Below are 24,160 nucleotides of genomic sequence, written 5' to 3' on the forward strand. Positions count from 1 at the left end.
CGCCTGAATAGCTAGGATTAGGCATGAGACATGTACACCAGGCTCTGGTAACCAGCAAAAAGCCAAAAGTGGAAGTGGCTCAAGTGGTAGAAACCAATTTCTAGTAAAAAAAAAAAAAAAAAAAAAAAAAAAATCCAGCTAGATCCTGGTCCCTGAGTTCAAGTCCCATTATCAGCACACACAAAAAACAAAACTCAACTCTTGAGACACGCACACAAGCAGTATATAATAGTCTACAGACTTTAAAAACATCTTTATTATCAAAGTACGTCGTGTAGTAGGGTTTATGCCAATCGACGAAAGCTTCCCTTTCGCCCTCACGTTTGAGTACTGCAAGACAACTCCTGGTCTCAGAGTAAGAACTACAATTCCCACAATGCCCCAGGCCAACAGCTCGCACTGGGTCACGTGGGAGTAACCACGCCAGAAAGCGTCCTCCACAATCCTTTGCGGCCGTCCAAGATGGCGGCGCCCAGTGGCACCTTGAGCGATGCAGAGAGCAGCAGCAGCAGCAGCAGCGATGGAGAGGAGTTGGCGCGGTGCCGCGAGGCGGCGGTGCCAGCCTGGGGCCTGGAGCAGCACCCGCGGGGAGCAGAGAAACCAAGAGCTGGTAGGGAATTGGGTTCGGTAAGACTTCCCTGAAGACACGGGTTCTTCACCAGAGGGGCTCGCTCGCTGCGAAGGCCGCCACCTCCTCAGCGATCTGCAACGCCCCGAACGCTCACAGCCATCCTTTCCTCGTCTCTGAGCTGCGTCCATACTTGCTTTTTATTACTCCTCACCTTTCTATAAGGATCCCCTACCCGGCACTCCTCACCACTCTTCCCTGCTTCGGGTTTGGGTTTGGTTTCTCATAAACTTACCCCTCCTCCATCTCATGTGTCCTTTACCCATGTCTCTACCCATGAGGACAGGGATACTTTTGTCTCAGTTGCTCAGTACACCTGGTTATGATTGATAGGCGTTAGGTATTTGATTGTGTGAGACCTGCAGACTGAGCATCTGGAACGTTTCGCTTTAAAAAAAAAAAATGATCATGGACCCATTGCAACAATGAGACGTACAAGTCGTTATGTCGAAAACGAGCTTTACAACTTTGGTGGGGGGGGGGGGCGGGGAGGATGGGATGGGAAGGGGAAACAAAGGAGGAGGCGACAATGCTTGATAAGAAATGTACTCATTATCTTGCCCATGTAATTGTAACCCCTCTGTTCAGTATTTCCAAAATAAAATAATTTTTTTAAATGATCAGCACAAAAAGCCACCCTTTTTCTTCTTCCACAGCACTTAGCCCACGGGCAGGCATAGAGTAGGCACTCAGTAAATTGAGGGCTGGGCATAGTGGTTCACACTTGTAATCTCAGCTGCTTGGGAGGTGAAGATAGAGGCTAGCCTAGGTAAAAGTGTGAGAACCCCCCCCCCCATCCCCACCCCAATCTGAAAAAAAAAAAAAAAAAAACCTCTAAAAAAGGGTTGGGGCATAGCTTAAGTGCTTTCCTAAGAAGCATGAGACCATGAGTTCAAAACCCTGGTACCACCAAAATTTTTTAAAGTTCCATAACATTAAACTTGGACTTAACCTGTTCTACCTGATGACGAAGGGGCCTGGGCCCTCATCCCAGTGCTGTTTCAAGTAGCCATTAGACTCTGGCCAAGATTAACTCTCCTTGACTCTTCTTCGTCTTCTGTAAAACGGAAATAGTGGCCAAATCTCCAGTGGGCTTTGGGAAGATCCACCAAGTCATAGGAATCACTTGAAATGCTGCCTGGCACTCATAGTTGTTTTTGTTCTCATATTTTTCCTCCTATAAATGCTTCAATGTTCATCTTCCACAGATGCTGCAGGTAACCAGTTGCCAACCTCTCGGCCAAGCCTCAGGTACTGTGGGCTTTGGGTAGCAGCTTCATGCATTCATTCAACAAATATCCACCCCCGTGTATATCTAGTGCTAGGTGAGACCCTGGGATATCAGAAAGGAACAAGACTCATTTGTAGTCCTTGTCCTCATGGGGGACAGCTGCTGATCACACAGGAAGAGACACGCTTTTGTGTGTGTTGTAGACACAAGGTGGATGAGCACGAGCAAGATGGCAATGAGCTGCAGACTACCCCTGAGTTCCGAGCCCATGTAGCCAAGAAATTGGGAGCCCTGCTGGACAGGTGAGCCGATCACCTCTCTGCTCTTACACAAGCAGGAACTGGCATACGTAGGCTGTGACTTCTTGCTGTGTATCCCATATATCCTGTAGTGACCTCCGTTCCTATCTAGTGCCTAAGCCCCATGGCCTTTACCCTGCCTGAGCCTGCTACCATGAGAACAGGAGGAGTCCTGGGAAGCAAAAGCTTGCTCCCACCACAAGAGGACAAGGATGGCCAGACAGAATCTACCATTCTTCCTGTATGCCAGGCACAGAAGCCTGTTCTCTGCTGGCCATTGCCCGCACAGGGTGAGGGTAGTATGGGAAAGGGCTGGCTTAGGAAGGCCAACCTGTGCTCTGGGAAGGAAGGTTCATCTGTCCTTTTGGATAGGGATTTCAGGTGGAACATGGTCCCAAATTCTCATCTTCCTTTCTAAGCCTGCCTGGTCTCTATTGATGAGGCATGAAGGTAGACCATTCTTAAAACCCCTTGGGGCTGGGAAGGTGGCTCAGTGGTAGAGCACTTGCCTTGCATGCATGAGGCCCTGGGTTCGATTCCTCAGCACCACATAAGTAAAAAGAAAGAAACCGGAAGTGGCGCTGTGGCTCAAGTGGTAGAGCGCTAGCCTTGAGCTGAAGAGCTGAGGGACAGCTCCCAGGCCCAGAGTTCAGGCCCCAAGACCGGACCCAAAAACAAACAACAACAACAACAAAAAAAAACGCTGCCAATACTACTACCTGCCACAATAAAATACCATGAGGGCTTATACACACAAGAGATGTCTTCCTCGTGTTTTAAAGACTGGGGAGTACAGGATCAGGGTACCTGTAAGCTGAACGCCTAGTGAAGCCCTCTTTGTCTTTCTCTTCTACAGCCAATGCCTCACCGTGTCCCCACATGGTAGAGGGGACAGGGAGTCTTTGTCGTACATCTTGTTCATAAAGGCTCCACCCCTGACTTATCTCCTAACACCATCACCTTGAAACTTATATTTCGACATAGAAACTTATGAGGGACACAGACATTCGACCTTACTACTAGCTCAGCATATGGCTTTATAAAAAAGGGAGTCTAGCCACGTATGGCAAAGTGAGACCCTGTCTGAAAAAAAAGCTGAAAACAAAACAACTTAAGAGGTGTGACTTAAGTGGTAAATTACTTGCTTAGCAAACCCCAGTACCCTAAAAAGAAAAAAACAGTGCTCCTGTGTGCAAACCCAGTCTTGCACTGAGTGCCTTTTCTACCTTCCCTCCATCTATGAGCTGAGTATCACCAAAGAACCTAGAGAGGGGGAGGAGCAAAGCCATCCAGGCACCAGTCTCTGTTCTGACACAGGGTTGGTGCCAGTTCTTAGGGACATTTGGTTGTAGAAGATGGGGTGAGGAGTGGGGAAGGTAACTGAGGCTGGAACTTAGGGCCAAGGTATGCCAACTTGGGTTTTTTTAATCTAGTACTCAGAAGGCTGAGGCAAGAGGATGTGCCAGTTTAAGGCCAGCCTAAGCTCAATAACAAGTCCTTGTTTGAAAAGAAAAAGAAACATGTCTCCCCTGTTCCCAAGGCTGACCTCTGGACCCCCTTCTCTGAACTGGTCATATTTCCCTTTACATACTTGCTGCTAGGAAGCTCAGAGCAAGATCTGTGCTCTTTCACATTTCATACTTCTGGCTCTTTCTACTCCTCCACCATATTCCTTTTGTTATACTGCATCTCAAAATTCTTCAATACTTTCTAGAATAAAAGGCATTTAAACAAATGAAGCGATGCAGTTTGAGTGGGTGGGGACTGTTGGGCAGGTTAGCGGGATTGGATTTAGGATCATATGTATGTGTGTAGTATGTATGTATGCATGTATGTGTGTGCATGCATGTATGTGTATATGCATGCATGCATGCGTGTATGTGTGCCCAATACCCTCCACTTTAAAACTTTTTTTTTTTTAAATTTACAATCACATTTGATTTTCACTGTTACCCTGCATGTTGTGATGAGTCTGCCCTGTCCTCTCCCCTTAGCTCCATTACCATCTCAGAAGTGGTGACAGAGTCCAGGAAAGCTGAGAGGCAGAAAGTGGCCCTGGAGGATGACGGTGAGCGGCTGCGCCCTTCATGATAGCTGGCGGTTGGCATGTGCTGGCGGCCTGTGTGGGGCTTGAGATGCAGCTGGGCCATTCCTGCCCAGAGATGCCCACCCAGTGCTGCCCCACCCACCACCCAGGGAACTGAGGCTCTGAGAACCCCCAGCCGCCTTGCGCCTCCAAGCCCCCTCCTTCCAACTCAGGCCCCTGCCCAGCTCTTTAGCCTCTTTGGAGGCTGGCTTAGGTAGAGACTCAACCCCAGGTTTCCAAAGTCCTCAGAGGACCTGCCGTCCCTTTAGCCCCTACCTTCTGCTCTCGCTGGTAGGTTGGGCAGACCTCACGGAGACCTCAGCCCTAAAGCAGAGTTCCTTTGGGACAGTGGCAGGCAGCCCCAGGCTCAGGAGAGCAGGAGAGCAGGGTCTCCCCAACTGACTGTCACTGTGGATCCTAGGCTTCCGCCTCTTCTTCACATCCGTCCCTGGAGACCCTGAGGAAGAAGCTTCTCCCCGACCCCAAAAGCGAAGACCCCCCAGCTCCAGGTAAGAAGCCCACCCTCTCCCTTCTCCCCACAGCCTCTCCTTTTTTGCTTCTGTCCTGTTGTGGCCAATCTCCTGGAATAACCAAGCAAACCCCAGTCAGGTCTAGACCCAATGGGTCTGAAGTCTCTGAATAAGTAATTATCAACAGGAGGGGGTAGGTTTTCACTGCTTTCCAAGCACCTTCCTAGGCTAGATTCCTCCTTTTCTGTTGGCATCCTGTAATATCTCTGTTAAGACCCCTGTTTTACAGATAAATATACCAAGGGTCAGAGACCTATCACTCGGTGAGGTCACGTGGCTGGTGGGCGGAGCCGTGGAGTGCAGGCCCACCCTCCCTGTTCAGCCTGAGTCCTCACTGTCTTCCTCTGGGCTTGGCTGAGGGAGGCTAGGAAGGGGCAGCCTTGAACCATCCCGACTGTGGCTGCCTGTCCCCCAAGCAGCAGCGAGGACAGCGATGAAGAGTGGCAGCGGTGCCAGGAGGCAGCCGTGTCCGCGTCAGACATTCTCCGGGAGTCCGCCATCCACGGCCCTGTCAAGGCGGAGAAGGAGTCCAAGCAGAAGAAAAGGAAGTTGAAAAAGAAAGCCACAACAGTGGCCAACAGTGACTGGGCCGTGGCCGCCACCCCCACCAGTGGGCCCCAAGGCCAAAAGCAGGAAAAGGAATCAGGCAAGGCCAATGGGGACCAGGTGGCACTTGCGACCCTAAAGAAGAAAAAGGCCAAGAAGAAAAAGGCCAAGTCTTCCCCATGCCCAGCAAACTGACCCCACGCTGCAGGTGCCGCCCCCGCCAGCTGCAAGGACCAGGCACCCCTGGAGGAGGAGGCGTCTCCAGGCCACGCCTCCCTCCAAGGGCCAGGCCGGGACCTGCAGCTGCCACTCCACAAGGTCCCGATTGTGACTATGGTCTGTGCAAAGTCCCCATAAAGACATGGGAAAGAGATGCCTCAGGAAGCCCTGTGCTTCTACAACATTCCAGGCCAAGTGGTAAAGCATCCAATATCGTCTGAGGGGAACAAAGTAAAGGAAGGCCTCTCTTCTCCCAGGCCTCCTCAGCCTGGTGTGGAAAAGACCCAGAGAAACTTCTGTACATCCCCCTCAGCCACACACATTTGAAAAGACATTGCCTGGGAAAAAGAGAGCTTTTCTTCCTTTCCCCAGTTTTTCAGAATATCCTTTTTCTATATGTATGAATACACAGAATGTGTCTAAACCAATTAGCTTTTCAGAACTGGTCTGAGGGGTGGGAGGTAGCTCAGGGGTACAAGGCCCTGGTTCAACCAATAACATCAGGGGATGACAAAGAAAGAGAAAATAAATTGTGAGAGATTAGAATGACTTGGATGCTGCCTTCTTGTCAATGCTCAATCTCTCTCCTTTTTTTGGGGGGGGGGGAAGGGAAGTCCTAGGACTTGAATTCAGCACCTGGGCACTGTCCCTCAGCTGCTTTTTATTCAAGGCTAGCACTCTACCACTTGAAGCCACAGCACCACTTCCAGCTTTTTCTGAATATTTTATTGGAGGTAAGACTCTCGCAGACTTTCCTGTTTGGGGTGGCTTTGAACTGTGGTCCTCAGATTTCAGCCTCCCAAGTAGCTAGGATGACAGATCTAAGCCTCTGGCACCAGCTCTTTTTTTTTTTAATTTTTGTTGTTTTTTTTGTCACTGCAGGGATTAAATTCAGGACCTTGTTCTCCAGTCCTTGAGCTGCATCTCCAGTCCTTGAGCTGCATCTCCAGTCCTTGAGCTGCATCTCCAGTCCTTGAGCTGCATCTCCAGTCCTTGAGCTGCATCTCCAGTCCTTTCTTTTTGTTTGTTTCTCAGATAGGGTCTCATGCTTTTGCCCCGTCTGGCTTCAGACTGTGATCCTCCACCTCCAGAGTGGCTGGGATTACAGGTGTATGTGCACACACTTGGCTTATTTTTTTTTTTTTTTTGGAACAGTCTCAATGTGTAATTCACGTTGGCCTGGAACTCATAATCCTGTACCTCAGCTTCCCAATACTGAGGTTATTGGTATGCACCATCAATGTTAAATCTTAACATTGTTAAATAACATACTTGGGGTCCTGCCCACGCCCTTGAGATATACTCCACTCCAGCTTCAGTACTTCAGGAAGCATCACAGCACTGGGACTAGGCCTTGTGCATCCGGGGTCTTCTACATGCGGTAGAAGTTCAAGGCTAAGGTAATTCTGGCAGCATCCCCTCACCTCAGGTTCAGCAGAGCTTGAGAAGCAGGTGGGTGTAAACAGGTGTGGCTGGAGCCTGTTTCTCTGCACCTCAGTCCCCTGCCCCAATTCAGCCACCCTCTTCCTGCCCAAACCCCATCATGTACTCCTAGACAAGCAGGAACTTTCTCTACATTTCTCACTGACTTTACTAAAAGTTAAATAATTGTACAGGCTCACCCATAACTGGCTGTATGCTGCAAGGGGACGCAGTTTCTCAGTGGCAGCCCTGAGAGATGAGGTCACGCGTACCCTGGGGTCTCACGGCTGCTTCTTCCAGGGCCACTCAGAACTTGAGTCTCCTCAGGGTGGCTGCTGGCTCCCTGCCCCCAGTCCTGAGCCAGCCACATTCCCAAGCTTCTGAACCTCAGTCCAGGGCATGCAGTTGCTCCCCACCTTCTTGTCCTCCGTCCACCTCGGTTCTGCCAGCTCCCAGGCCTTGCTACTCCTGAGCTCTGTTGTTTCCTGCCAGTCTTGGGGTCCGGAGACCAGAAGAGCTGCTACCCTGGGCCTGGACCGTGGATGAGAGGGCCTGGCCTTTCTAGAAGGGGCAAAGGTAGCAACTTGGCATGAGAAGGCATGATGGTCAAGAGGAACAAATAATCAGGAAAATGGCCCTAGAAGAAGCTCAGGATAAGGGAGGCCAAAAGAACCCAGCCTGCTTTCCTGATAGCCCAAGTTCCCCAGTAGCTGGGCATCTGAACACCAGCCCTTGGCACACAGTAGCCACTTGGATAGCTAGAAGGACCGCAGCGGTGGCGTCAGGTGACTGTGTTGGTCTATGGCTTCACAGTTCAGTGAGTCTGGTGTTGCAAGAAATGTGGCACACCAGTGGGAGGCCAGGAAAGTCCGTGAAACTCTTATCTCCAATGAACCACCAGAGAACCGGAAGGGGCACTGTGGTTTAAATGGTAGAGTGCTAGCCTGAGCAAGAAAATCTCAGGAACAGCACCCAGGCCCAGAGTTCAAGCCCCAGGACTGGCACAAAAAAAAAAAAAAAAAAAGAAGAAAAAATGTGGCTGCCAGAGATCCCTCAAGACCCCAGGGTTCATTGTAGACTGAGGCAGGGGGCTCCAGAGCCGAAGGCTGGCCCCTCCTGTGTTCTAAGTCATAAGGTCTTATCCTGAGCAGCAGGCATTGTCCTTCCAGAAAGAGGCTCTGCCTCCCTGTTTTCCACAGTCTCCCCTCTTGCTCAGCCAATACTGCCCTCCTCCGCAGGGGACCTCTGGGAACTGTCCCTTTCTCATGCTGACAGAGTGGCAGAGGGACCACGTGGCAGCAGATGCATGGCAGGCCCCAGTGTCTTCCAGGTGACTGGCCGCGGTCCTCATCACCCCCCAGGCAGGCTCCAGGGCCTGAACCCTGGGAGGCGGTTGCCATGGTTACTGGGAGGAGGAGGCCATCTGTGTGGAGATGAAGGTCTCGATGACCCCGTGGTTGGATGGTAGCAGGTGGCCGTGGCCGTTGGTGGCATCGGAGCTCTGATACAACACTAGGCTGCTGGAGGACACTGAAGAGAGAAACCGAGCTGCTGGCTGGCTGGCTGGACCCGCCCACCTGCCCATCCCTAGGGGTACTCAGACCTCACCTGAACCCCAGAAGATCAACCAACCCCAGAGTCAAGTCTTAAGGGGGCCCTCCCAGCTAGGCTCTGGGGCTACCAGGTGTGGCTTACCTCAAGATAGTTTGGAAATTTGGAGCAGAATTGGGTTTTGAACTCACAGCTTTGCACTTGTGAGACAGGTGCTCTACCACTTGAGCCCTGTCTCCATCCTTTTTGTTTTAGTTTTTTCAGGTGAGGTCTTGTATTTTTGCCCAGGGCTGGCCTTGGACCGTGACCCTCCTACCAGTGCCTAACACATAACTAGGATTAAAGGTGGGAGACACTGAGCTCATAGAAGGCTTTGAATTTTTTTTTCTTGCCAGTCTTGGCTTGAACTCAGGGCCTGGGCACTGTCCCTGAGCTTCTTTTGCTCAAGGCTAGTACTCTACCGCTTGAACCACAGCACCACCTCTGGCATTTTTCTATTTATGTGGTACTGAGGAATTGAACCCAAGGCTTCATGCATGCTAGGCAAGCACTGTACCACTCGGCCACATTCCCAACCCAAGGCTCCGGATTTTTAAATGCTAGCCATTCAAAGAATAATCAGTCCTGAGCCCAGCCAAACCAGACCCATCCGTGAATTATTTCCGGCCTGCAGTAAGCCTAGTTAACTTCCTATTTATTGTCTCAGCTGTGTCTCCCAGGTACTTCTTTTCTTCCCTCCACTGAGAAAGGAGCTATGCCTGCAAATCCAGCTCCATTCTGCAGCACACTCACTGCTTGGCACCTCATGGGTGCAAGGGCTGTGCCTGGGAGGCAGGAAGTACCGCCCCCATCTGTCCCTCCCAGGATACAGCAAGATGAGGGCGGCTCACCTGTGGGGCTGGCACTGAGCCGGTGGGCAGGCTGCAGGTGCTGGATGCTACCAGGGTCCTGGCTGGGGATGTGGATGGTGGTGGCTGGAGATGCCGGGGCATGCAGCCCAGACTCACTGGAGGCCTCAGTGTCCGAGGTGAAGACCTGGGGACCGGAGCAAACCCCTGAGTTCCTGGGGCATGGAGTAGGGGCTTTGGGCTGGGCTGCCTGAGGACCAGGGCCTTACCTGCTTGGTGGGCGTGAGGCTTGCCAGGGCACTCAGGTTGGTGGTGTCAGTAATGAGCATGGTCTGGGGCAGGAGGCCTGTGTGCGTGTACTGAGCCACCTCCGGCTTGTGGCTGTAGAGGGCTGGCCGGGAGGAAGGGTGACAGAGGACAGACATGACACCCTGGACCAGGTGCCTGGCTGAAATGGCTTGATGGGGCAGGGTCCCAAGGAGGAATGGCCCACTCAGCTACAATCGAGAGACCACCTACAGCTCCCTTTGTCTCCCAGAAGTCACAGGTAGGAAAGGGAATGAAAGGCAGCGGTGCTGTGGTACTAAGCACAATTTTATACCAAAAACTTGGGTTTCTGAACTAAGTGAAGGTGCCATACTAAGTGTAGCCCCTTAGCATACTAGACATGAGCAGTGTTGTGCTTGGTACAAGTACTCCTTGTACTAAGCACAGAGGTTACTGTACTGAGTTCAGGCTCTTGTAATAAATACAGGTGCTGTTGCATTAAGTACAGGTGATGCACTAAGCATAAGTGCTACAGTACTAATTGCTTACACTTGTACTAAGCACAGGGCCTCTTGTACTAAGTGCAAGTACTTGCTGTACTAAACACAGGCTATACTAAGCACAGAGGTTACTGTACTAAGTGTAGGCTCAGATATTGTACTTAGTGCAGGTCCTGCTTTACTAAGTACAGGTGATACACTAAGCGTGAGGCCTACAGTACTAAGTGCTGATGCTATTGTACTAAGCACAGTCTCTTTTGTACAGGTGATATACTAAGTTCAGATACTGTTTACACCACAGGCCTCAGAAGAAAGGCATGAGGCCCCCATCAGCATGTGCAGGTCAGAGAGCAACAATTACTCCACCTCCAGACACCTCTCTAACATGTAACCCTACCTTTCCGCCCTGCAAAGTCATAGACCCCCTCACACCCTGCCTTAGAACCACATCTCCCCAGGGCCGGTAGGAGCATAATGTGGAGGCACGGACTGGTCTGCCCGCCCTTGTCCCAGCGCTGAATCCCCGCAAGATCTGAACCCAAAGCGGTGAGAAGGTTGGCCCTGGGCCTCCCTTAGCCAGGGCTGAGTCTCTGTGGCAGGGAGTCCTCTGCTGCCAAGCACAGGCTGGCATGGGAATACACAGCCCAGCCCGTGTTCATAGCAGTGCACGTCCTCACCGCTGCGCATCCCCACACTCACACGGCCGGGTGGTGGCCCACAGACATCTGTCACAGAGCCCCAGAGACCACACTTCCTGCCCTGCACGCTCCCATAGCCAACCTCTACCTCCCCCCCCCCATGCCCAACCCCAGCGCGGGGCCAGGGGTACTCACCATGGGGGCTCTGCAGCTGAGCCATGGTGGCCATGAAGGGACTCTGGGCCATGTGGCTCTGCACGGGGGGCATGAGAGGCTGCTGGTAGGAAGGGTGCAATGGCTGGGAGAACTGGACGGGCTGCAGGGTGGTCAGGCTGCTGCCCATGCTGTTGATGACCGGTACGCTCTGTGCCTGAGTGGAGGCCAGGCCTGGGGCAGGAGAGGCAGGAGTCAGCCAAGCCTCCTTCTATAATGACCCACCCCCCACATACACACATACACACACTATCTCCCCAGACCCAGCCCAGATCCCTGAGGCAGGAGGGGGTGAGAGGAGGCACCATCCGTTCTTCCCAGAGCCCAGGGGTTAGAAGAAGGAGTGGGGGGACAAACTACACACACACAACCTGAGACGGGCCTGATAGGCCATGCCTGTAATCCCAGCTATGGAGGAGCAGAGATGGAGATGGAGGGAAGATCTAGCTCTGATGTCAGCCCCAGGCAAAAATCCATACTAGGCCGGGCACTGGTGGCTCACGCCTGTAATACTAGCTACTCAGGAGGCTGAGATCTGACAATTGTGGTTCAAAGCCAGCCCAGGCAGGAAAGTCCCTGAAACTTTTTGTGTGTTGGGAGGGGGAGGGGTCTTGAACTCTGGGCCTGGGCTCTTCAGCTCAAGGCGAGCGCTCTACCACTTGAGCCACAGCGCCACTTCCAGTTTTCTGAGTGGTTTATTGGAGAGAAGAGTCTCGAGGGCTTCCTGCCTAGGTTGGCTTTGAACCGTGATCCTCAGATCTCAGCTTCCTGAGTAGCTAGGATGACAAGTGTGAACCACCAGTGCCTGGCTCCTGAAACTCTTATCTCCAGAAAACCAGAAGTGGTGCTGTGGCTCAAGTGGTAGAGCCTTGAGCTGAAGAGCTAGTGCTCAGGCCCAGAGTTCAGGCCCATGACCAACAAGAAAAAATCCATAATAATAACTAAAGCAAAAAGGACTGAGCTTCAAGTGACAGAGTGCCTGCCTAGCAAGCACTAGACCTAGAGTTCAAATCTCAGTACCACCGGATACAAAGAAACAGCCCTGGCACATCACTTCCCTTCTCTCAGCCTTTAGCTTATTATCTGGGCTGGTGATTAGTTCTCTGGGGTAGTCAAAGGATTCCCTGAAGCCTCGGGGTTTCAGAGTGTACCAATATCCTGGGCTTAGCTTTGTTCTCCTCACCTCTTCCTTCCTACAACTCCCTCTATTTAACACTGAGTGGTTTTTTTGCTTTGTTTTGTTTTGTTTGGCAAGCTCCTTTTCTGGCTTTTATTTTGGTGATTAATTGGAGGTTAAGAATCTCAGACTTTTCCCAGCTTCAAATCATGATCCTCAGATCTCAGCCTCCTAGATTACAGGAGTAAGCCATTGGCACCCAGCCCTGAGCAATATTTCTTTAAAAAAAAAAAAAAAAAAAAAAAAACTAGAAAATGCCAGGTGCGCTGGTGGCTTACGCCTGTAATCCTAACTACTCAGGAGGCTGAGATCTGAGGATTGCAGTTTAAAGCCAGCCCTGGCAAGAAAGTCCAGGAAACTCTTATCTCTAATTAACCACCTGAAAACCACGAAAATGGCAAAAAAAAAAAAAAAAACCTAGAAAACATCAAGTCCCCCTCTTCACCACTTTACCTGACTAATTTTCCCACAGACTTCTTGCCTTCTAAGATGTCCTGACATCTCTATATTGTGTTCATTGCCTACTTCAACACTTGGAAACCTTAAGGTTTTGATCTGGTTCTTCACATATCACTGATACAGACAGGTGCTTGGCCAAGAATAGACTCTACTCAGAAAACAGGTAGTGCATAGCCTGTAATCCTAGCTGCTCAAGAGGCCAAGGAAGGAAAAGAAAGGTCTAATGCTGGGACTGGGCAAAAGCACGAGACCCTATCTGAAAAGCAAACTTAAAAAAGCAAAAGGACTGAACATGGCTCAAGTGGTAACAAGTACAAGGTCCTGAGTTTTATCCCCAATACCAAAAGAAGAAAGGAAGGAAGGAAAGGAAGGAGAGAGAAAAACAGGTGTTGTACACATGAATGATGGAGTCCTGAGGGTTCTTTCCACTTCCTAGCTTCCATGAGCCCTCCCAGAACGCTTCCAGCCCTGACAGCTCACCAATGACCAGGGTAGAAGCACCGGTGTTGGTGAATGTGGGCCCCAGAGAAGCAGGCTCCCCGGGTCCAATGGTCATGACCCCGGGAAGCGAGGCCATGATGAGGTTCTGGGGCTGCTGGTTGAGACTTGGAGATGTCTGCTCCAAGCTGTGCAGTGCGGTCAGGGTGCTGACGGGAGGCAGGGAGCCTCCGGCGGCTGAGACCTGCGAGGGAGAAGCCAAGCTGAGTCAAGGGGAGGAGGGCCTCCCATCACCCCCACAACCCTTAGGACCACTTGAGAGCCTCCAGACATGGAAAACAGGCTCCCCGCCAAGAGGGGACACTCACCAGTTTGGCTTCGGTGCTCAGCAGGCTGTGGCTGGGCTCCAGACCTGTGGGGGACACTTGGTGCAAGGGTGTGGACACGGTCACTAAAGGAGCGCCGCTGCTGGATGGTACCTCTGCCGCCTCGCTGCTCGCAGGCTGTCCGTAGCGCACACCTGTAGTAGAGACAGCGTCCAGCCTCAGCGCCTCCTCCACAGCCTTACCCCATAGACCTCCTTGCCTCATATCATGCTGCTATGCTCAGGCCACACACCCACATTTCCTCCCATAGCCAACATTGAACTGTTACCTTGTGGACTCTAGGCCCACACCCCAAGCTGGCTGTGCCCTGTTCCCTCCAGGATTCTAGGACTTCTTAGTGCTGGCCCTGACATGCAGAAGGTGCTCTATCAAACACCGTGTTGCCAGGTGCTAGTGGCTCATGCCTGAAATCCTGGCTACTCAAGAGACTGAGATCTGAGGGTTGAGATTCAAAGCCAGCCCAGTAAGAAAAGTCTGTGAGACTCTTATCTCCAACTAACCACCAAAAAGCTGGACGTGGAACTGTGGCTCCAAGTGGTAGAGTGCTAGCCTTGAGCACAAAAGCTCAGGAACAGGGCTCAGGTCCTGAGTTCAATCCCTATGACAGCCAAAAAGAAAAAAAACTACAACAAACCAGCACAGTATAAACCAGCACTGTGGCTCAAATCTGTAATCCCAGCTATTTGGGATGCAGACACTGGAAGATTGTGGTTCAAGATCACCCTGAGCATAAAAGTTCACAAGACTCCATCTCAACCAATAGCCAGCCATTGTGGCCTGTGCCTGATATCCAAGCTACAGGGGGAAGCAAGCACAATGGTAGGAACAGTGGCACACGCCAGTTATCCCCAGTGACACTGAGGAAGCACAAACAGGAGCATCACAGTCAGTGCCAGGGCCTGGGTATAAAGTGAGATTGTTTTTAGTATCTGGGAGTTCCTGAGATCAATCTCCTGCAGACACAACATGAACTGAATTCCACTGAACTTTGTTGCACGAGACTGCATGGGTTGGGTGGAAATTGGTTGAACGGTACCAAACTTCAATGAAGTGGGAGAGTTTGCAGGAGTGGGGAGAGTGGGTGAGGCAGAGCACAGGGGGAGAAGAGTGGAGTGGAGGGAAGGGACTGTGGTCAGCGGAGTGAGTGGATTGAACTGGAACTGGATGAGTGGACATGAAGGAATGGACAGAATGCATGCAGTAGAGTGGAGCAGGTAGGGGAGGGGGAGACTACCACAGAATGCAACCAAACATGCTAACAGATGAGGATGGTGCCTGACCTACCCTCTGTCCCCTCCACGTAGCCTCTGTCCCCTCCGCCTGCCCTCTGTCCCCTCTACCCACTTGCTGTCCCCTCCAGCTCCCAGCCCAGCCTCCCCCGCCCCCCCCCAGCACACTCACCGTGGACCTTGCTGGGGGAAAGAGCAGATGGGGGCAGGCCGGGGGAGCTGTGGGCCGGCAGTGTTGTCCCAGGGCCTGGCCCTGAAGGGGGCCCGCTGTAAGTGTCCATGGCCAGCTTGTGCCGAAAGGCTTCTTCCTTGCGACGGTTAGCAAACCAGTTGTAGACACGCACCTCCGTGACAAGGTTGGAGCCCAGTCCCTGGGCCTGCGAGGGTGACACGCCCCTCTGGATGCACTCCGCCCTGCAGAGATGGCCACCTGTGAACCTCCAAACCGGGCTTTGGAAGAACCCTCGCCTGGGCAAGGGAGGCGGAGCCTGAGAGATGGAGCTCCGCCCAAATGTCTGAGGCTGGCAGATCTGGCTTCTAACACCAGTTCTTCTGTGTGACCTTAGACAAAGTGACCTAACCCCTCTGAGCTCAGCTGTATATGAACAACATCACCATCAGATTGTCATTCACCTCAGCCCTCACCAAACCAGCACTCCAGCCATGTACCTATTGCATTCCTCCACCAACGTCTCACGTTCCTCCTTGCTGGGGTTCTTCTGCCTCTCATAGGCCTGGAAGAGGATCTGCTGGGACGCTGGGCCCCACTTGAAACGGTTCCTCCGCCCCTTCTTGGTCGGCAGCTCATCCCCTGTGGGCTCTTCGATCAGCCCACCCTGCCCTGCGTGGGTGAACTCTGGAGGAGAGAGAGCTATAAGTGGGGCACTGACCACACCCACCTCCCCACATCAGCTCACTTGACCGAGACCTTGATTCTCTCTCATTCCAGTGCTACCCCAGAGGAGCCTGCAGCTAAACCTAGAAATCATCTGAACCAGTGATAACACATACACACCACACAACATACAAGCCATCCCTTTCTTAACCTGTGACTAAGGCAGACATCACTAATCGACCCCTGCACACTTTTCTAACAGAGCCAAGCTAGACGCTCTCGATTCTCAATACAAGATTCCAGGTAAGCAGTAGCATAATGTTCAAGCTTAGAGTATTTACTCTCCCCATTTTACTGGTAAGGAAGGTGAAACTCAAGGAGGTTACACATCTCCCTAACATCTAGGGGGTACACAGTAGAGCAGTAACTTGAACCCTGTCTCCTGGGAAGATTCTGAGATATTATCAATTCTCTAGACTTGGAAATTGGACTTTCTAGGAAGAAAAAGACCTAGCCAGCCCTCATTAGCTAGTTGGTCCTCTACAGATGATCCCTGAGAAAATCACCTAAGGAATGGGGGAGACCCCAAAGCCAAGCCTTATCCCGGGCTAGAAGCTCACCTCTGCAGCCGTGGCTCATTCCCACCTACCCACCCACATGGCCTCTGAGACTCCATCTTGCCATCTACCTACTTCTGTGCTTGGCTCCAGGATGGCAGGCAGGGACAGGACCCAAGACCTGGAGTACAAGACACTCCAGACTTAGCCCCCAAGCCTAAAACATTTCAGATATAGATATATAGATATATAGATATATAGATATATAGATATATAGATATACACACACATGCATACATATAAATACACAATCATATATGTGTGTATGTATGTATATCCTCCCTAGCTGGGCACTGATGGTGGCTCATACCTGTAATCCTAGCTACTCAGGTGGCTGAGATCTCAATATTATTGTTCAAAGCCAGCCCAGGGAAAGAAAGTCTATGAGACTCTTATCTCTAGTTAACCACTAAAAAAAAACCATAAGTAGAGCTGTGGCTCAAAAGGCAGAAAAGTCAGAGACAGTGCCCAGGCCCTGATTTCAAACCCCAGTATCCACACATGCATACACACATACACTACCCCAGCAACGACATCAAAATCCAGGAAATTCTAAGAAACCATAACGATCAAAGGGCCTTAGGAGACAAAACATTAAAATAAAGCAAGTCCACCCCGATGGGATCCAGAAACAGAAAAAAGACCTTAGAGAAAAGCTAAGTATATTAATAATATATTAATGTTGGTTTGGCAATTGTGACAGATGTAGCCAGTACACAGACTGGGTAGGTGTAGTATATGAAAATTTTCAGGAATTGGAGGCATAGCTCAAATATTAGTGTGTGCACGCATGCATGTGCGCACGCACGCGCGCGCACACACACACACACACACACACGCCTAGTCTAAAGGCCATGCTTGGCACCAGAACCCTCCTGAGACCGCTGCCTCCCTAGGTAGACCAGATGTCTCTTGTCCACAGTCAGTTCATAATTTAGAAATATTTTTATCACTAGGCACCAGTGGCTCACGCCTGTCAACCTAGCTACTCGGGAGGCTGAGATCTGAGGATCACAGTTCCAAGCCAGCCTGGGCAGGAAACTCTGTGAGACTCTTACCTCCAATAAACCACTAAAACCCGGAAGTGGCACTGTGGCTCAAACAGTAGAGCACTTGCTTTGAGCTGAAGAGCACAGGGACAGCGCCCAAGCCCAGAGTTCAAGTCCCACGACCGACAGAAAGAAAGAAAAGAAACACTTTATTTTCTGTATTAGGCCTACCTAGCACATAGCAGGTGCTCAGTAAACACCATCCCACAAAAATGCAAGTCTCAGTGTCTTGTGCAGAGCAAGTGAGCAATGTTGCTGGAGTCCCACAGGCAGAGGCCCAGGCCCTGCCAGGGAGGACACAGGCTGGGGTGGTTACTTACGCTGAGCCACCTCTCGCTGCTTGCGGACGTACCAGGTGTACAACGCCGCTCGCTTCTGCGTCTTCATGGGGGTGCCCTTGTTGAGGTGCTGCGACAGATGGGACTGGTTGAGGCCGGTGGTATCCACCACCTCTCGCTGAGGGATGTTATGTTGCTGTAGGTAGGATTTGACCATCTTTGCCACACGCCATGGGTCCTCCCTGGGAGAAGGCAAGGACAGAGCCTGCTCAGTGGACACCCACTGGCCCTGTTGACCCTGCTGGGGTCCTGAGCCAGCTAGGGAAGGGATGGAGACTGTGGATGAAAGCAGGTATGGAGCCCTGGGCTGAGGAATAGGGAGGTCCGGTCACCCACACTGGACACAAGCCCAGGTACCCACAGATAGAAGGACACACGTAGACAGGGAGATCAGACAGGAGGAGGATCACACCGGAAGTACAAACCAGATGAGGAGGGGTGTCTCCTTCATACTTCCCCTAAAGTTCCTCCCCTCTTCCTGTCTGGGGATAGTAAATATGTCTATCTACTGTGAGAAACTAAACGCAACTCTCACCAAGACGACTGGCAAAGTATGTCCCTGATAAATATATAAATGGTACCAGGGGGCCAGTGTCTCACACCGGTCATCCTAGTGACTCAAGAGGCCTGGGATCTGAGGATTATAGTTCGAAGCCAGCCTGGGCAGGAAAGTCCATGAGACTATTATCTCCAGTTAACCACCAGAAAACAGGAAGTGGTGCTGTCTCAAAATGGTAGACTGCTAGCCTTAAGCGCAAAGCTCGAGACAGAGCGCAGGCCCTGAGTTCAAGCCCCATGACCAAAAACTCAATTGATTAATTAATTAATTTAATTAAATAACTACACAAATTAGTGGATAGATGGATGGGGGTGGATGGGTGGGTGGATGGATGGGTGGATAAATGAGTGGATAAATGGGCAGAGTATAGTCTATCTGGTATACCTGTTGTACTGTTGCCCTGCTGTTTCAAGGATTGCTTCCAACTCTCCACCCTCCTGCTTCAGCCTCCTCAGTGCTGGGATTATAGGTATTCTTTACCACACCTGGTTCCTCTCTCTACTTCTAATTTCGTGCCAAAAGCAGCACCACAGTGACACCAGACAGGCCCTCCTACCCAGCCCTTCCCTTGTCTCTTGCCTGGCACCCTGGGCAAAGCTCTTCTGCTATGGGAGGGCACCAACTATTATCAGCTTTGTCCTCTCTCTGACTTCCTTTTCTCTTTATCAGATGGGAAAAGAAGGTGGGGTAGATCAATTTAAATTGGTCGGCAGTAGATAAAGTCACACAGGAGTATTTGCTGCCCTGGGCTAGCCATTTAAACCTTGCAGTAATTTGAGGAATCAGATACTCAGGCCACAGGACAGAACACTGAGGCTCAGAAGGGTGAAGCAGGTGACCCATGGTGATGTAGTAAGGTCTCAAGAATATGTGTGTAGGGGCTGGGAAGGTGGCTCAGTGGTAGAGCGCTTGTCTTGCATGCCTGAGGCCCTGGGTTCGATTCCTCAGCACCACATAAGCAAAAAGAAAAAAGCTGGAAGTGGCACTGTGGCTCTAGTGGTAGAGCGCTAGCCTTGAGCTGAAGAGCTGAGGGACAGCGCCCAGGCCCAGAGTTCAGGTCCCACGACCGGACCAAAAATAAATAAATAAGAATATGCATGTAGCCAGGAACTGGTGGCTCATGCCTGTAATCCTCGCTACTCAAGAGGCTGAGATCTGAAGACCACAGTTCAAAGCCAGCCTTGTAAGGGAAGTCTGTGAGACTCTCATCTCCAGTGAACCACTAAAACACCGGAAGTGTAGCTGTGGCTCAGGTGGTAGAGCACTTGCCTTGAGCATAGAAGCTCAAGGACAGTGCCTAGGTCCAGAGTTCAAGCTCCAGGACCAGCGTACAAGTACAGGCCTCAGGCATGGCTGCATGAATGTCTCCTGTTGCCAGGACCTCCCTGGCTTCTCCGGTTGGAGCTCCAGCTCCACCTCCCCTTTCTCTGAGAAGTGCCAGGCAGGACTAGGAGGGAAGGGCAGTTCAAAGTCCAGGTCTGGGCTTTGGGCAAACATGTTTATCTGATGGGCCTTTCTCCTCTCCTGAGGACACCTCCCCGCCCCCCTTCCTTCTCTCCAGGGAGTGTGAGTCACCTTTCCTTGTACAGAGTCTCTGGGAATCAAGAGGCCCAGAACTGAAGACTGACTATGTGCTCAGCTCCCTCTCTACGTCTTCTCCTCCTCCCCCCAAAAAAATCACAGAGGACAAAGACCAGCACATCCTCATGTGCCCCATTACTGGCTCAAAATAATCATCATAAAGTGGCAGATGCCACCATCTCGCATATGCCTACCCTGTGTCTGTCCTGTGGGTTAATCTGTGGGCCAGCCTTATCACCTTTTCCGTTTTCTTCAGAGGCTTGGCCTCTGCTAATGGCTTGGAAAGGGACAGAGCTGTGTTTAGAACCCAGGCAGACTGGACACCCAGAGTGATGGCAGATACTCCATCTTACACCCAATACTACTGTCTTCCTGGGGCTCACCCGTGCTCTCGTGTTGCTTGATGGGAGGATCAGAGAGCTTTAATTTGGGGGTTTGAGCTGTTCAGAGACCAGGAGGACCCACAAAGGACTTTCACACAGAAAAGGGGTCCCAGGTCCTCCTATTAGCTGGAGGAATCCTAGGCATTCGCTCTGCGGAAAGCAGACATCAGGAAAAATGGCTGTGAGGAGGAGGAATAGCATATGCAAGGCCCTGAGTGGGAATCCACTTATGAATATGTGCGTGGGGAAAGACAGCCAAGTCAGAGTAGAGGGAAAGAGCAGAGTAGAGCAAAGTGAGGGAGAGAAGGAGGTCAGGGAAGAGATCATTCATGAGGCAGGGCTGAGAGGATGGAACCAGGGCAGGGAATTTGGATGTCATTCATTGTCTACTTAAGGAAACTGAGGCAGGGGAAGAAAAGGAACTCATCTAGTATCATACAGTAGACTCAGTGGGAAGACGTAGGGAAAAATCTCCAGTTAGTGCAACGGGCTTCAAACTTGGGGACTGGGGAGGTGGGGGCGGGGCAGCACAGAAGACCTGAGACTTCCCATCTCTTATAGGCTGGCCATCTTTCCACTTGGTGCCCCACCTCTTCCTGCCTCAACCTCCCCACCTGACAAGGCCATCATCCAGGGTCCTCCCCATCCCCAGTCGCTTCCTTGGGGGACTCTTGCCCCTGCTCAGAGGCTAAAGGCCCCACGTTTTCCCCCCCTCTAGGGTGTTCACAGATCTCTTTTGTTACCTGAACAATAAGTAACCCAGGTAGTTAGTTATCAACTCCACAGGGACAAGGAGCTGGTTGATAATTTATAGCAACATCTCAAATTTAAATGGAAAGTAAATAGCATGCTGTTAGCATTAAAGAAAACCCAATTGGTGGGAGGGGAGCACTTAGAGCCTCCTCCGGCTAAGGGCTCCTCATTCTCTCTCTTACCCCTTCTCCCCGCTGCTCGGGGACCCTCTCCCCTTCTGTCTGTTTGGCTTCCCTCCCTCCACCCTCCCTAGCTCTCCATCTCTTCCTCACTACCTATCCTCTGATCCTCATCTTCTAGGTCTTTCTGCTGGTCCCCAAGGAGTACTTTGACCTCTGCTCCCCACTTCCGTCAAAGGCTGTGGACCAAGCCTCCCCCTGCCTTACCACCCCACCAGAGGGGCTGCTGATCAAGAGTCCAGCCAGGTAAGAAGGAAGGCCCTTGGGCCCTGAGTCTCTAGTCTCACCCCTAAAGAAAACCTCCAGTCCCACCTGAAGCAGGTCAGGCCCCGCCCTGTCCTGGTTACCCAGGCTGTAGGTCTGGCATGGTCTGGCTCTTTGCCCCACCCCTGAAATGAGGCCGCCTTTTGCCCTCCTCTTCCTGCCAAGTCAGGGGGCCTGACTGCTCCCCTGCCCCCTTCCCTAGGGCCTTATGAGTCTCCTAGACTTCTGGGAAGGCTAGATCCACTCCCCCCCCCAACCCCCCAGTCTAGGTCTGAATCAGGACCTTGGACAGAATTGAGGCATGCCCCCTCCCAGACCCCCCCACAACCACCTCCACCAGGCAAAACATCTTCTGGGCATTCCTTTTAAATCCTCTACCCCCCTTAGGCCCCCCACCCCAGTCAGAGCTCCCCTCCCATTCTAAGCCTCAATTTCTCCCTTGGGTGAAGCTAAATTATCCCCAGCTTCCCCTTAGGGCTCATCTCAATTGCCATGATGGGAAATTAGACAAGGAATCGTCTCACAGTAGTAAGAATTCTCAGGCAGGTGGAGGTTGGGGAACATGCTAGGGCACCTTCTTTTGGAGGGGTACTCCCTGTAGCTGCCCCCCAACTCGCCCTTCTCCCCCAGACTAGCATGCCCCCCCTTCTCCACCCCCACTGGGTGGGAGGTTGCTTGGCCCAGGTCTCACCAGGCCACTGGGCCTTACAAGTTAATGATCACAGGCCTTATCAGAGCCTTTTGCCATTTATAAATTTATAAAACAAAAGAGAAATAATAAAGTACATGGGTAATTAGTAACCAGGTCAGTTCTTCTGAGGAGAGGGGAGACCTGGAGCTCCGGGACCCACCCAGTTCTCCTGGAGATGGGAAGGCAGACAGCAGATGGGGAGACCCTCAGCTCCCCCACTTCTCCCCCAAATGGAGTAAGGCCTCTCTTGCCAGCCTGTAGCCAGGTTGGGGGATTCTTGGTGGGGCAGGAACCCAAGGTTCCATCTACCTCAGGTAAGAAAGTCCCGGGCTTTCCCAACCAAATGTCTGAGGTCCTGGAAGATCAGAGAAGCTACCCCACCCCACCAAACCCCAGCTTTGGTCCAAGCCGCCACTCTGCGTGCTTAGCAGGGAAATTACTTAGAGAAGTACAAATGGCCAAAGGTTTTCCCCTCACCCTCTGGCTCTCTGAGGCTTTTGAATTGTGGCTCTCCCGACTCTGTCCTCCATCGGAAGGTACCTCTGGGGCCTGACCCATTTCCTAGGGACTGGAGGCCACCGGTCCATCCAGATTGTAGACTTGGCCGACAGACAGGTCACAAGCTCCGGCCTCCAGCCTCCAGATCAAGGACCCTCTGGAGTTCACCTGGAACTTCGTCCCCCTGTCACCCCTCCAACCCCTGCTCCCTCGGCTAAGCTGAAGGCCTGGCTGGAGTGGGGTAGGCCCCTTGTGGGCTGGGCTGGGGGTGAGGGGGGGTCCTTACTGCAGAAGCGTCTCCACCACGGCTTTCTGGTGGGCTGCCTCTTCGGGGCTGAGGGTCTCCAGCTCTTTGAGGATGGGTGGCGTGAAGTCTTCCCCATCGTCGTCCGTGTCGTCCTCCGAGCCCCGGGTCTCCCCTAGCCCATTGGGCAGTTCGGTCAGCTCTCCTCGGCTCCCTCCACTGGACGCCCCCTTGTCCAGGGGGGCGTCCGCAGCCAGCAGGTAGGGACCCGGCTCCCCTAAGGCCTGGATCAGCGCCTCTTTGCTCAGGCCCGATTCGAGCAGGGCCGCCAGGAGCTCGCTCTGCAGCTGGCTCAGTTTCGACACCATGGCTGTTGCGGACACCGGGCCACGCGGCCACCCAGCCACCGCCTCCCCCACCCACCACCCGGCCGCCCGGCGATCAGGAACCAAGCTCCAGGTACCCCACCACCACCCCGATCCCCCCCCAACTAGCCAAGCCCTAGTGGGCACCCCCAACCCCCCAATCCTGGCCCCAGAGGCCAGTGAATCAGGGCCCCTGCCTGCTCTGTTTACATTGGAGCTGGGGAAAATTCTCCAAGGTTCATATTTATCCGTGTGCTTAGTGAGGGGACTGAACTTTGGACTTCAGCCCTGCAAAGTACAGGCCTAGCGTCTAGCCGGCAGGAGCCCCGGGGAGCAGCGGCCTTCCATGGGGGTGGGCAGAGGGGAGGGTGGGGGAGGTGGGATTGGGGTCAGGGGGGCAACTGGACACCAGGGAGCCCATCGGGTGCGCGCAATGCTAGGTCTCACTCCCTCCCCTCCACGGGGCCTAGGGGAGGGGGTCAGGCCCAGGCCTGTGAACCCCTCAAGTTTGTTTCTTAGGAGAAACAGAAGCACCAGGAAGTTGTAGGCCTCTGGGCCAGTTCTGAAGGGCAGAGCTAGGTCAGGTCTGTTTCAGGACCTTCTCACTCCATTCCACATCTCCTTCCAGGAAAAAAACAAAAAACACTTCAATCTGCTGTGGGCCAGGGACTGGCTAGGTCCATAATGTGCGGAAGTTGATGAGAAGTCCACCTGCAAGCGGAAATCCAGGCTTAGATCCCCAGGTGTGATTTTTTTTTTCTTTTTTCCAGTGTGAGGCTTGAACTCTGGGCCTGGGTGCTGACCCTGAGCACTTCAGCTCAAGATGAAAACTCTACCATTTGAGCCACAGTGCTCAAACCATCAGTTTTCTGATGGTTAATTGGAGGTAAGAGTCTCATGGACTTTCCTTCCCCGGGCTGGCTTTGAACCTCGATCATCAGATCTCAGCCTCCTGAGTGTCTAGGATTACAGGTGCGAGCCACCAGAGCCTGGCTTCAGGTGCGAATTTTAAGAGGTACCAAAAAGTCATGGAGACCAATATAACTTTTTTTTTAATTTACCCAATATAGTTTTAACATTAAAGTTCATGCCAAGCCTTTTAGAATGAAAAGATGATGGCCCATACAAAAACACACT

The 24,160-nt window shown here is 52.1% G+C and overlaps 2 protein-coding genes across 3 annotated transcripts; one reads left to right on the plus strand and one right to left on the minus strand.

Annotated features, from left to right (window-relative positions):
- The first annotated feature begins 460 nt into the window (after positions 1-460).
- Positions 461-6,101, plus strand: LOC138808454 (protein CUSTOS-like). Of its 2 annotated transcripts, none has more exons than XM_069994704.1 (6): positions 461-610; positions 1,837-1,879; positions 2,063-2,161; positions 4,153-4,226; positions 4,666-4,753; positions 5,191-6,101. In XM_069994704.1, the coding sequence occupies exons 1-6, from the start codon at positions 463-465 to the stop codon at positions 5,513-5,515; spliced, it is 777 nt and encodes a 258-aa protein (XP_069850805.1). In that variant the 5' UTR covers positions 461-462; the 3' UTR covers positions 5,516-6,101. The 2 variants fall into 2 exon arrangements, with proteins under 2 accessions (XP_069850805.1, XP_069850807.1); XM_069994706.1 differs by having other exon boundaries at positions 5,194-6,101.
- Positions 6,077-23,040, minus strand: LOC138808453 (hepatocyte nuclear factor 1-alpha). Its single transcript, XM_069994703.1, has 10 exons — positions 22,701-23,040; positions 17,489-17,688; positions 15,337-15,523; positions 14,840-15,081; positions 13,421-13,572; positions 13,095-13,296; positions 10,961-11,152; positions 9,630-9,751; positions 9,403-9,547; positions 6,077-8,491 (listed from the first exon to the last, which is right to left on the minus strand). The coding sequence occupies exons 1-10, from the start codon at positions 23,024-23,026 to the stop codon at positions 8,364-8,366; spliced, it is 1,896 nt and encodes a 631-aa protein (XP_069850804.1). The 5' UTR covers positions 23,027-23,040; the 3' UTR covers positions 6,077-8,363.
- Positions 23,041-24,160: the final 1,120 nt, after the last annotated feature.

The sequence above is a fragment of the Dipodomys merriami genome, unplaced genomic scaffold (assembly GCF_024711535.1).
Source record: "Dipodomys merriami isolate MVZ:Mamm:240054 unplaced genomic scaffold, mDipMer1.0.p SCAF_45, whole genome shotgun sequence".
NCBI classification, from domain to species: Eukaryota; Metazoa; Chordata; class Mammalia; order Rodentia; family Heteromyidae; genus Dipodomys; species Dipodomys merriami.

Bases quoted from the DNA above. Each gene is read 5' to 3' on its own strand.
- LOC138808454 (XM_069994704.1), top strand. From the start codon at position 463: ATGGCGGCGCCCAGTGGCACCTTGAGCGATGCAGAGAGCAGCAGCAGC. The intron at 4,227-4,665 runs GTGAGCGGCTGC...TGTGGATCCTAG, and splicing joins AGTGGCCCTGGAGGATGACG to GCTTCCGCCTCTTCTTCACA. The intron at 4,754-5,190 runs GTAAGAAGCCCA...CTGTCCCCCAAG, and splicing joins CGAAGACCCCCCAGCTCCAG to CAGCAGCGAGGACAGCGATG.
- LOC138808453 (XM_069994703.1), bottom strand. From the start codon at position 23,026: ATGGTGTCGAAACTGAGCCAGCTGCAGAGCGAGCTCCTGGCGGCCCTG. The intron at 15,082-15,336 runs GTACATGGCTGG...CCATCTCTGCAG, and splicing joins TTGGTGGAGGAATGCAATAG to GGCGGAGTGCATCCAGAGGG. The intron at 9,752-10,960 runs GTGAGTACCCCT...CCTCCCGGCCAG, and splicing joins TCAGCTGCAGAGCCCCCATG to CCCTCTACAGCCACAAGCCG.